Source organism: Gavialis gangeticus, unplaced genomic scaffold, assembly GCF_001723915.1.
Source record: "Gavialis gangeticus isolate Ggan-Ray unplaced genomic scaffold, GavGan_comp1, whole genome shotgun sequence".
Classification (NCBI taxonomy): Eukaryota; Metazoa; Chordata; order Crocodylia; family Gavialidae; genus Gavialis; species Gavialis gangeticus.
In genome coordinates, this window is record NW_017729034.1 from 33319494 (window position 1) to 33332513 (window position 13020).

The 13020-nt window shown below is 42.8% G+C and overlaps 1 protein-coding gene across 1 annotated transcript in view; it reads right to left on the reverse strand.

Moving 5' to 3' along the window:
* The window catches only part of BIRC6 (baculoviral IAP repeat containing 6), a 414467-nt gene that overhangs the window by 181427 nt on the left and 220020 nt on the right, over positions 1 to 13020 (reverse strand). Inside the window, exon 59 of the mRNA XM_019526709.1 lies at positions 302 to 433. Coding sequence (XP_019382254.1) covers positions 302 to 433 — 132 coding nt within the window. The remainder of the gene's footprint in view (positions 1 to 301; positions 434 to 13020) is intronic.

Consider the following 13020-nt stretch of genomic DNA (forward strand, 5'->3'; position numbering starts at 1 on the left):
TTTTTTTTTTTTTTTTTTACCTTGCGGAAACTAGCGTGTGCGCACCTGCTTACAGGCATATCTTGTATGAATATCGTTATAATTAGGAGTCTAACTTTTGCCAAGGGGCGACTGTTTTAGGGCAATGGTTGTATGAGAAATCAGTTTTATGGAAGTGCCTATTTTGCTTAGCTAAAGACTAACATTTTCAAAATTATCCTTGGTTGTAAAAGTGACATGCTTATATTAATTGATATAATTGGTCACATTTTACATTTAAAAGAGAAACTTATAAGAGATGGAAAATTAAAGAGACACATACCAGAGGCAACAACAACACTGTAATTGTCTTGAAAACCATTCTCTGCTTTAACTTTTTCTTTTTCTTCATAGTTCTTTTTTTCCTTGTCTTCTTTCTGTTCATTAATCAGTTTAGCAGTGATACTTGGTGTATCTGCAGGAAAAAAAGAAAAGCATTTTATAATGTCATGTCAATTTCTTATTTGTTCATTTGATATTCATTTGGATTCTCTCAATTACTGAATTGGCTTGGAGCCTTGCATTCCATTTTAACTAGCAATGCTTGGTACATAGGTCAAAACTAATACATTAAGAGTACTGACAAAAAGTCTTGCAGCTATTTTTTCCTTGGACCATTTAAAGACAGACATTGCTCTGAAATCCCAGGAAGCAATGCAAGTATTTGCTTGTCTGAGGGCAGTATAATTACAGCTTTAAAATATCACTGGTGCCAACAAGAGAATTGAGAGGATTAAGAAAAGAAAATGACAATGTTTAATTGGAGGCACCTGTAGATTTTTATAATTAAGTCAATACACAAGCTCGGGCAGTTCGTGTTGCATCCCTAAATATGTGGCCTGTTTTTCTGAATTCCTAAGCATCATGTTTCCACTGAAGTCAAAAGAAGCTCTGGTTACCTTGTACTATTCAAAAGTGGACCATCTATTTTAGTAAATAGTAGGTAGCCTTGGGTTAGTTACAATGGACTTGGGTTAGTTATAATGTATCATGTTGGCAAATAAATAATTACTGAAAATGGGTTTACTGCAGTGGATCATATCATAGTTCAAAAAATGGTCAAATAGGCCACTGGCAGACTTTAATTTAGAAGTGTGATGGGCTCTGATCCGTGATCCTTCCAACTATCCTACCTCCTTCTTGCCATGCCACACGTGCATGACAAGACATGCAATTTTGGGATTGTGGATAAGGATCATGATCCCTGGTTCCTCATCTCCAGCAAGTTGAAAGCAGGTGCCCACAATTAGCCAACTGTTAGGTGGCGCCAGGGATCAAACTGGGATCTGGAACTGGCCCCAGTGTGGTCCCTGCCACACGGACAACCAGCTGATTGCCAAAACACCACACACTACAGTTCTAGTTGGCTCTGCAGAGCATGGGGGATCCAAGCAGGGATTAAGAGGGAAGGGGGTAAAGAAGAGCCAAAGGACTTGCCCCACTGGGGACATTAAATCCTGCAGGGGGTGCATGAAAAACCAAGGATCTGGCTAACCATTCCTCAGTGTCCCTTGCCTACTGTGATGAATAAAAACCATGTGCAGCCTACCTGCACATGGGGCATGCCAGTATCAGGGAGAAGCTCCCTGATCCTTGGGCCCTATCACTCTGGGACCTTTAAGAAGCTCAGGATTAGGTAAAGCCTCCTTGATCCTGAGAAAACCTCCTTGATATGAAGTTCTCCAGTGCCAGGGATGTCTGAAAACTGTATGTACAGCTGGCTGCACACAGTTTTAGGGTCCTAGTACATCAATACCCTGGGATCAGGGAACCTCTCTCTGATCCCAAGGATCCTATGTACCAGGTATTTCAGAAAACAATGTGTGCAGCATACCTGTACATGCATTTTTTTTTAAAGGTCTGGGGTACAGTAAGCCTGAGACCAGGGAGGTGCTCTCTGTAGAAAACTCCCTAAAATACTCCTTTTGGGTATATTTACAATGAATGAGTGCTTAAAAAGTAATTGATGAGAGCTAGCATCTCACATAAAATCCGCAATATAGTTGTAAAATATACCTGAAATGGCTACATAAGTAAACAGTACCACATTTAGAGCTTTGTATGTTTTAAAATTACATACATCTTAAATAAATCTTACACGAGCCTATGAAATTAAAAAAAAACATGGGTGAACAGTAGGATACTTAATAAAGCAATTTGTATGACCTAATCTTAAAAATACTTGAGCTCTTCCTGGACATTCCATTATATTTCTGCTCATATGAGGATATACTGATTTGATTTACCGGCTTTCAAACTCATAAAAAACAAAAAAAAAATTTCATTTACCAGTATGTTCATTCTAGCATAATACTTCAGGTGTTAAACACCCAATCAAAGTACAATTTCACAAAAAAACAGGAAGCAAGACATCTAATCCTATTATTTAGTGACACAAAGACAATACATATCAATAGCATAATTGAAAATTAAACCAAACTTTATTCTTACAGTCAGTCCCAAAACAAAACATCAAGCAAAACAAAACAAAACAAAACAAAACAAAAACAAAACAAAACAACTGTTTGAGAGCAAGCGTTTGCCTGAGCTGCTGGCCTAACAATATTTTTTTCAGTTATCATATTGAGCTGCACTGCTAGCATTTAAAAAAAAAAATCACTAGTTCTGGCTACAGGTAACTTTTCATTTTTAAATGTCAACAAATATTATAATTAAAAATAAATTTCTAAGATAATATATTAAGTCACTGACAGAAGCACAATGACATTTAACACTCTTCCTCCTTTATAGTAAAGATTTTCCAAGGGAATACAACCCATTCAGATATTTAGAAAAATTAAATGTAAGGCTTCTGGTTTGATTGCTCTGATTTATCAGAAAAGCATTCGAACCACTAAAACTTAATTCAGAAGCTTTTCAAGGCTGTGATGTGAAGCTATTGGGAAGGGGGGAAAATATTACCAGACAGGATCTTGTGAAAGTAGAGCTGGAAGGAACCACACAAGGTCATTTAGTCCAACCTGTGCTCAAGGCAGAATTGTCCCTGACTAAAACATCCCAGACAAGTGTCAGTCTAATGTGTTGCTGAAAAATTGCTGGGAAGGAGAGTCCATAGCCCCTAGGTCAAGGGTAGGCAACCCCTGGCATGCACACTAGATTGTGGCATATGAAGGTGTTTTGCTTGGCACGCACACCTTGGGGCAGATGGGGAGGAAGCCATGAGGGGCCCTATTCTTGTTCTGGCAGTGCAGTCCCAGCCCCTTCCCTGCTGTGCACCTCAAGGTAAATGCACAACTGCCACCAGCAAGAAGCCAGGCTTGGGCTCCACAGACCTCACTGCAGCAGCTTGCAACCTCCCCACTGCTTGCTGTGAGCAGCCTGGGCTCTGTGGTGGTTGGCAGGGGCCTGCCCAGAGCCTGAGTTGGCTGTGGCAGGCAGCCAGGAGGCTACAAGTGGCTGTACTGGGGTCTGTGCAGCCCCAACCTGGCTCATTGCTGGCAGCAGATACACAGGCACCTCGGATCAGACAGCAGGGAAGGGACTGAGGCTGTGCTGCCACAACAAGGACTGGGCACCTTGCAGTTCCCCTGCCATCCGCCCCTAGCATGCCAACGTCTTACAAATCAAGGTTGTGGGTGTTTTTGGTACTTTGCCAAACAATGCTGCTGAGTCCTGCTTTAGATAGTCTGTTCCAAGGCTTGACTACACTTCTAATTTCCAACCTAAATTTCCTCTGCCACAGCTTAAGGCTTTTGCTCCTAGCTCTGCCCCTTCATTGTCATCAGCAATTTCTCAGTTCACAGATGATCTCTAATACAGCTTATTGATGGGTCTTGAGGCGATTTAAGAGTCTAATCCTTGAGCCACAAACCCATCTGCAGAAGTTGCACATCTTTCTGTAGGGGCAGGTAGGCCATAGGACAAGATTTCTCTCATTTTTCTTCCTCTGCTCTCTCTCCTCTGCTTCGAGGTTGAGAAGCTTTACGTCAAAGCAGGCAGCAGCTTGGTTGTGGTTGCAGCACTACTAGAGTCAGTCAGCAACCAGCTCCTCCCAAGTCTTGATGTCGGCATCCATTTTCTTGAAGTATGCTTTCAATGTGTCCTTGTAGCTTTTCCTCTGGCCACCACAAGATCACCAGCAGCTTTTCCTCTGGCCACCTCAGACAGTTACTAAGCTGGGAGTACAGGACTTGTTTTGGGAGTCAAGAGTCAGGCATCCACACACACAATATCTGGCCTGGTGAAGTTGGTGCTTGAGGATCACTGACTCAATATGGATAACACTGGCTTCAGCAAGGATGCATGTGGTGGTCTGTGTGGTGATCTTCTCATTCAATGTGGAGGATTTTCTAGAGGCACTGCTGATGACACCTCTCCAGGCTCTTGAGTTGATGATGGTAGATAATCCACACTTCACATCTATAAAGGAGGGTGGGAATGATGACTGCATTGTAGATCTGGATTTTGGTGTCTTTCTGAAGATCACAAAGGATAAACACATGCCAAAGCAATTTCCCAAAGGAGGCACTTGCACAATGGATCCTGTGTTAGGTCTTCTCAATGTTCACTCTTTAGGAGACAGGTACTTAGGTAGAGAAAGTGCTCAACTACCTCCAGGGTCTTTCCCTTTATAGTAATTTGGGGAAGGGAATCGCATTTATGGCCTGGGACAGGCAGTTAGAGCACTTTAGTCTTTCTGATGTTGAGCGAGCAGCCCAAAGTTCGGTAGGCTTCTCCAAAAAGATGAAGCATGGTTTAAAGGTTTTCCTCAGTGTGTGCAAGGCTGGTGGCAACTGTCAGCATACTGAAGGTCAAGGATGGTTGTTCTGAGTACTTCGGTTTTAGACTGAAAATGTCCTAGATTGAAGAGCTCTCCACCCACCATTCAGTATTCTATGTCAGTTCTGAAAGGAAAGTGGTTCTTAATGAGAAGATGACTGTGGAAAAAAAAAAAAAAAGAAAAAAAAAATCGAGAACAAAGTTGGGGCAATAACATATATTTGCTTGACCCCAGTTCAGATGACAAACGGATCCATCTCCAATCCGCTACTTAAAATGGTTACAGTCATCTGGAAGTGGAGCAGCCTCAGGCCCCTGATGTACTTTACAGACATCCAAATCTGGCCAGTACTTTCCACAAGGCTTCGTGACTAAGGAATCAAAGGCCTTGGTGAAGTCAATGAAGGTCATATACAGGTCATGGTGTTGTTCCTGACACTGTTCTTGGACCTGGCAGGCAACAAAGGTCATGTCAATTGCCCTATGGGATGGTCGAAAACCACACTGGCAGGACTTCCTCAGCAAGAGGTAGAAGACTGTTCAGGATGCAGACAAGGATTTTCCCTGCTGTAGAAAGGAGAGCAATACCTTAACAGTTCCCACGCGCAGACATCTCCTTTCTTGAAGTAGTCATGATGTTGGCATCTCTTAAGCCCCCAGGGATCTCTTACTTGCCCCAAATGTGTAGAATAAATTTGAGGAGTCTCAGTACCAGATCCTCACCAGTCTTACAGATTTCATCAGGTATACCATATGGTTTAGTAGCCTTGATCACGGTTTCCTTGATGGTATGCCAGACCTCTAAGATAGGGGGTTGGGCAAGGGATCCCCTTTCAGAGTACTGGGGAATGGATATGACAACGGTATTTGCCACAGTTGACGTACAGTTCAGGAGTACCCCAGAGTGCTCTTTTCATTCAGCTTGGAGGGATTCATAGTTTTTCAGGAGCATCAAAGGATCCTGCAATTGCAAGAAAGTAGGATCATGAAAAATTGGGCTGTAGATGGCCTTCGTTGTCTAGAACAAGCTATGCACGTTCTGTTCGTCAGCACAGAGCTGGATCTCTTTGGATTTATCTTGGCACCACTGATTTTTTATTTCCCAGATCTTCCTTTGAGCTTCAGCTTTGAGGAGTGATCTGTCTCCTCCATTTGCTGAAATGAGGTGTCATCTTGCCAAGCAAAATAAGCCCTTCTCTTCTGGTTGATGATGGCTTGGACCTGTGTTGCACTCAAGCTAGTTTCAGTGTTGATGGGTGGCATAGCCAATGGATTCAGTACTGGCCATATGAACGGCAGCTTTAAACTCCTTCCAGAGTTCCTCAATGGTGCCTTCATTTGTGGACAGGGTAGAGAGCTTTCCATGGAGACACTGTTGGAGATCCTTATAGGCCTTTGGGTCTTGAAGAGATTTGGTGTTGAGAGTTCTTCACATTTTTTGGCTGTTTTCAGTGTTTTGGAGCAAGCCAGATGTTCATAATGGATCTGACAAGATGGTGATCTGTCCAGCAGTCATCAACTTCTCGCATAGCTTGCATGATACAGACATCCATTTGATCGTGGACTCTAACAATAACTTAGTTGAGGAGGTGCCAGTGCTTAGAGTGAAAAGTGTCTCCAGGTGGTCTTGTATTTGTCACTGCCTGAAGATAGGGTTTGTGATGACAAGACTGTACATTTGCTCAGGAAAAGGGTGCCATTGGAGTTGGCTTTTGTTACTCCTTCCTTCCCAATAATATCACTCCGGAATTCCAGGTCATGTCTGACTCTGGCACTGAAGTCACCTAGGAGAACGATTTTGTCCTCCTTGTAAGTGTTAGTCAGTCCACGATCGATGCTGGAGCAGAACAGTTCTTTGACATCACTGTCAGCATCAAGCATGGGGGCATATGCACTGATGATGGCAGTGTACTGGTTGGTGCTGAGCATAAGACAGAAAGTCATAAGATGTTTGTTAATGCCCACAGGGAGCTTTGTAAGCTCACTGACGAGCTGATTCTTGGTATCAAAGCTGATGCTGTGAACGTCTGTCTTGGGTCAGTTTCCCCTTCCAGAAGAAGGTGTAGCCTCCATTCTCTTCCCTCAGCTGACCTTCATTCTGTCATCTTGCCTTACTCAGACTTGCAATGTTGATGCTACATCTTGCCAGTTCCCTGGAGTCCATGGCAGTTCTTCTTTCTGGTCATTTGTTCCCTTGGTTATCCATCAACACGTAAAAGTTCCATGTTGCAAAAATCACTGTAGTCTTATGATGTTTTTGATCACAGAGAGAGTAATCTTACTGGATGTGGTTATCTAACCAGGGGCAGATAAGACAGCCTAGGTTTAAGGCACCTTTTCTAGCACCTTCCATAGAGGGCGAGCAGAAGGGATCCTAAATAGGACATCTCAGTCATGGTAGCAACTGCCAAATTGCACCCGTCTCAACCCAGGTGCAAGATGGCCATTAGGATACTGCCTACTCCATGCAAATTCATGGCTGGAGACCACCGGATTCATTAGTGCCATTTCTGTCACCACTCATCCATTGCTACAAGGCTTCTGGAGGTTGGTACAGGAGAATGTGTACTTTCCTGTAACAGAAGCCTGTGTGACTTGGTTTAATATGAGAAAGCTAGTGCATGAAAACAGCAACCACAAGATCTTGACAAAGTGGAGATCTTGAGCACAGTGGCATGAGAGACCCTAGATGACAAGAGACCTCCACCTTTCTGCAGCCTTCTTCCACCTTTACAGCCACTGAGATCCTGACTTCCTCTTTTACCTGATCTGCCATTAAAGACTTGGGGTTTGGACTGTAGTTGGTCTGGAACCTCCCATCAGGCCTGCTTGCCATGGGTGACCCTGCCAGGAATGTGAAACTCTGGGTGACAGCTCTGAGGATCATTGAGACACAAGCCTCTTCACCGCTATAGGGTCTCAGTTCATGGAGAGGCTCTACCCCCTACAACTACAGAGAAAAGTCTAGTCTTCATCCTCTCTATAATCACTCTGCAAGTACTTGATGACTGTTATCAAATCCCCCTTGCAGTTTCTCTTTGCCAAGTGTAAATCATCCTAGTTCTTTCAGCCTCTCCTCATAAATCATGCTTCCTAGGCCTCTAATTTCTGTCAATATCCAAAGGATTCTTTTCAGTCTGTTCACATCTGTCTTGAAGTGTGGGGGCCCAAAACTAGTGCTGCAGGTGAGGACTCACCAGTGTTGAATAGAGGGGAAGAATCACTTTCCTCAATTTGCAAGAGACACTCCTGTTACAACAACCCAGAATGCTGCTGGCTTTTTTTGCAACAGGAGTACACTGTTGACTCGTATTCGATTTATGGTCTACTGTAAACCCCCACCCCCAAACCAAATCCTTCTCTGCCGTCTAGCCTGTCATTCCCCAGTCTGCAGTTGTGCATGGAGTTATTCTCTCCCAAGTACAGAATTCTGGACTTGTCCTTGTTGAATCTCATCAGATTGACTGCATACCACTTTTCCAGTCTGTCCAGCTCTGCCTTCCAGAATGTCTGCAACTCCATTCAACTTTGCGTCACCTGCAAACGTGCTAAGCATGCACTCAATCCTATCATCCAAATCATAATGAAGTTGTTAACCAATATCTCTAGGGAATCCTAGGGTGCTCCTTTTGACACCTCCTAGACAGTGAATCATTGATGACTACCAATTCAGCATGATGACGTAATCGAGTGGTGCCTAATCTTTTTGCCCTCTGGAATGTATAGGTGGTGCCAGGTCCATCTATGGGACAGATCTGGCCAGTGGGTTCAGTCAAGCATGCATGGCCACCATAACAGAGGCCCAATTCAGCCATGGGGGGGGGTACACAGGCAGACCATGATCCATCCACCCAGGACAGGTGTGGGGAGCAAACTGGTCCCAATCCCAACATACGGGTGGTGGGGGTGGGCATGTGTGTGTGTTGGGGGGGCAGGCAGCAGAGTTGCCCCACTCCAGATGTACAGGGTGCAGGGAAGAGGACCAGCCCTAATCTGGGCGTGTGGGGGTGGAGGAAGTGAAGCAGCATGCACCTGGATGCATGGGGAGTGGACCCAGCAATGGCTCAGACAGAGCTGGATCCAACCGTGTGAAGCTTCCACCATTTCTGTACTGCCAGATTTTCCATCCCTGAAGGCTGAACACCCTGATCTAATCATTTACGTATTCACCTTGCAGTACTTTTGTCTAGTCTGTACTTCCTTAGCTTGTTAATGAGAAATCATGGGAGACAGTTTCAAAAGCTTTCCTAAAGCCAAGATATCGCACCTATCGCTCTCTCTTCCACCCACAGAGCCTGTCACCTTACCATAGAAGGAAATCAGGTTGGTCAGGAATTACTTGCTCTTGATGAATCGATACTGACTGTACCTGATCACTTTCTCCTTTAGGTACTTCACAACAGGCTCCTTGAGGACCTGGTCCATGATCTTTCTACGTATCAAGATCAAACTGACTGGTCTAATTCCCTGGATGCGTCTTTCCTTTCTTAAAGATAATAACTATATTGCCCTTTCCCAATCATCTGGGGCCTCGCTCAAGTTCTAAGATGCGGACAGCCAATGGCTCTGTAATTACCTCAACAAATTCCTACATTACCCTATGTGGGCAGCATGGACTCACTGAGACATTAAAAAGTGAGGCTTCTGACTGTGCTAACAGCGGAGAAGCAGCTTTTTGGTAGGTGGGTCAGAAATTAGCCTTGCACCCTCCTCCAGTGCTACTCTGATCCCTTTCCCTTCTGATCTGTCCCTTCAGCTGTCTGCTCTGTGCTGTAAACAAGCTGCTCCTCTGCAACTTCCTGCCCTATGTTCCCTGTCTGATCTCCTGGTTATGCTTTCTGCTCCCTGCCCCACCTGCCACTGTGCTGCCTGTTCTCTCCCCTGTCCCCACATGGAGGCTGCCCATGTCATCTGTGGCATCTATGCCACAGGTTGTCCATGTGTACTAACAGATTGTGTAGCTGTCTTAATGAAGATCAACTGACAGCAGGAAGGACAGGACAATGAGATGTTGCCTCAGTTGCCGAAAGGGTAGTTAACTGAGCTTATTTTTCAAAAACCTGTGTAAGGGTCAAATTAGAAAGGCAACTTCTAATTGGGGGCAGGGGGAAGGAGGGAGAAAGCTACTCATTTCCCCAGGTGTTGCTACAAATATACTGGTATATATTTTCATTACCTAGTTTTTACATTTGGAAGTGAATTTGCATTAAGAAATAGATTTATGGAAGTTACTTAAATTACAATATCTTTTCCCAAAAACTTCCTCCCTACCCAAATCTCGGTGTAAAATTTTTGCCAATAAATTTGTATGAAGAACTACTGTGACCTGTGGCTAAGTCCCCATTTTATTGAGGATGCTGACACATCTGACAGGTAATTTAAAAACTAGATGCATTCAAACCAAAATGAATTACCTTATGGTTACAATGGCATATTCATCATTAAGGACTTATTTTGAGGTTTTTTTTATAAATTTCTACAGCATTGTAACCATCAAATGTACAGGGATGCCAAGCAGTTCCCAATGCATAATGGAGCAATATAATGCACACTTTCTTTTAAGATTATCACACATTAATTCTTAATAATCGTGGATTATGCAAATTGTTGGATGCTAGCTAACAACAGCTGCAAACTGAAAAAGAATAAAAGATTTCCAAAATAAATGTGAAGTTATTTTACAGTATTTGTATTGTACAAGTGCAAATCTGTACTATGGGGTTGAACTAATATATCTTCCCTGACTTGATTGGGCCCTGTACTCAAAAGGTCTAGACTGACATGTAACACACATCTGCTGAAATAGAAAAATGCCAACATTTCATGGAAGAGAAAGGTGTCAAACTGCAAAAGAAATTGGGGCTGTCAGACTGCAAAAAAAAAGGAGAAATGTTGTCAAAGATGATCACATACGAGCTGAATGACTTCTCTCTCCTTTCCCAGCAATTCTTTTGTCCCCAGAACAACTACCATAACATTCATATTGTTTATTAGTTTAATCTTAAAACACTTCTTCCCATATCAGTTTAGAACAACAGCATAGGCAAAAATAAATCTCACTTATTTTAAAGATAAACATGTTGCTGACCCACGTAGAAGCTGGGACACTAGGGAGAAAGGCTAATATATAAAATGGGGAAAGGAAAGGTAAAAAATGTAGATTTTTAAAACAATTTATATTTTAGTAGTGTGACAGTTCGTGTCTTATACTGTATTGCTTTTTTATTTCATTTAAAACTTGAGCAGAATTGAACTGAGGAATAAACTATTCTCTGACCAAAAAACAAAGTTAAGACTGCTTACATAATCACGGCTTTGGTCTCTCTTGGTTCTACAAAATACGATACAAGCTAAATATACTCAATCATCTGTTTTTCCTACTAGGTTTTGGTGACCTTCCTCTTTCAGCTTTCAGGTTGGAAAGAACACATGAATGAGTAAGTGGTAGAGGTGCACTGATATATTGTTTGCATATTGGATTGGCACCGATAAAAGGAAAATTAACATTATCCGCTATCAGCTTTTTTTGGCCAGTGTAGCTGATAATGTCACCGATAAATACAGTATGTCTTCCAGCTGGGGCCTTGGATGCCACATGCATGTGTGCAGCCACAAGCATGCACTTGGCCAGGAATGCAGCTGGGCAGTATGGAAAGCTGCAGGTAAGTCTGTAGAGAGAAGGGGTATGGGGGAGGGGCAGATCAAGGCCCCCATGGTGAGGGAGGGCATGGGCTGGGGGCACTGCCCAGCCAGGGTGGTGAATGGGACCCAGGGCCTGAGCAGGGAGCAGGACGGAGCTGCAGGCAGTTCGTCCAGGGGTGTTTTAATGACATACCGTATTTACTTTAATCCAAGAGAAGTTTCCCCTCTGCTCACTTAACTTGGGGAAAAAAGGCCTCTTGTCTTGGATTCAAGTACAAGGAAGTAGGGGGCTGCTGAGGCTCCAGCCTCAACTAGTTGCTGCCTGCCTCCCCCTTGCTCTTTGTGCCTCTGCCCCACCCAGTCTAAGAGCTACTTATTGTGTTTATTTTCCAGCCTCTGGAATATCAACTTGGATCTTTCCTAGTTTTGCCCAAACATCTTTAGGAACTCTGTGATACTTATTGTGAACTCTAGCGTCAATGTAATGAAAAAAGTCATCCATTTTTAGGATTGATTTCTTCCCACCTGCCTCCACCCCCAAAAAATCCTCAGTAAATTAGTCTTTTGAGTATCTATTTAAATTCATGAAAGACTTAAGCAGTATAACTAAAAGTTCTCAATTTTAGTTTGGGATATAATAAATTCCTTGATTCTTGATCATCTCATTTGTTCCTAACTTTTAAATTTGTTCTCATCTTAAACTTAGGGTTCTCAATCTGCATTTGAAAGACATTTTAAAATATATATAAGCATGACTGAAAACTACATGGATTCATCAGAACTAGCCTTTTCAATGGCAGTATGATTTTTGTGAACTTTAACTTGGGCTAAAGACCAGTTTACTCCCAGAATTTTTTTGGTTAGCGCCTACTAACTAAAGGCTGAAAGGGAATACTGATTATGGAACTACAATATTAATGTGCTCTTATCTTACAGGAAATATGAAAATATGCAAAATATTAAAGCACACAAGCATGGTAATACAACTTGTCATGTAGCAGCTGAAACATTTAAACAACCCTTGAACAGACCAGAATGTCTGAAGTTTGTCTCTTGTAAATCTATTGCATAAAACTTCACAAAAAAAAGAACTGGAACAGAGTAAGTCCCCATCTAAAACTGGAAAGGATAAGTAGAATTTTGTGCCTCTCTCTCTCGCACACACTAACTGGAGCTTGAGATGTATTATTCACATACATATTCTCACTTGTGGGTTTCTCTTATGAGTTGGGCTTTGACCAGTCCTTTTTTGTCTTAGCTGTTTATAAAAGCACAGCAGTAGTATAGCAGTAGTGTGTACTCCAGTCCTTCCTGTCCCAGACTAGAGGTATTTTTTGTTCCTTAGTTCCTGTCAAGTAGTCTCAGATTGTACAACACAAAGAAAGGATAATGAAAGTGTGTACATGGAAAATACATCTTGAAGGACTGTAGTTACCAGGGAATAACTTGGTTTTCTCCTTCCAGTTATTATCCACATGCACTCTCTCATTTGTGGGTGAGTCCAAACAAAGCCCACATGCCAAAGTGAATCTCTGATGTTCTGCAAATGCAGAACCACCTTACTAGAGGTGGCACCAGACTTCCATGATGACGCAGTAAAAGGTACCTTTTGAGCTCCAG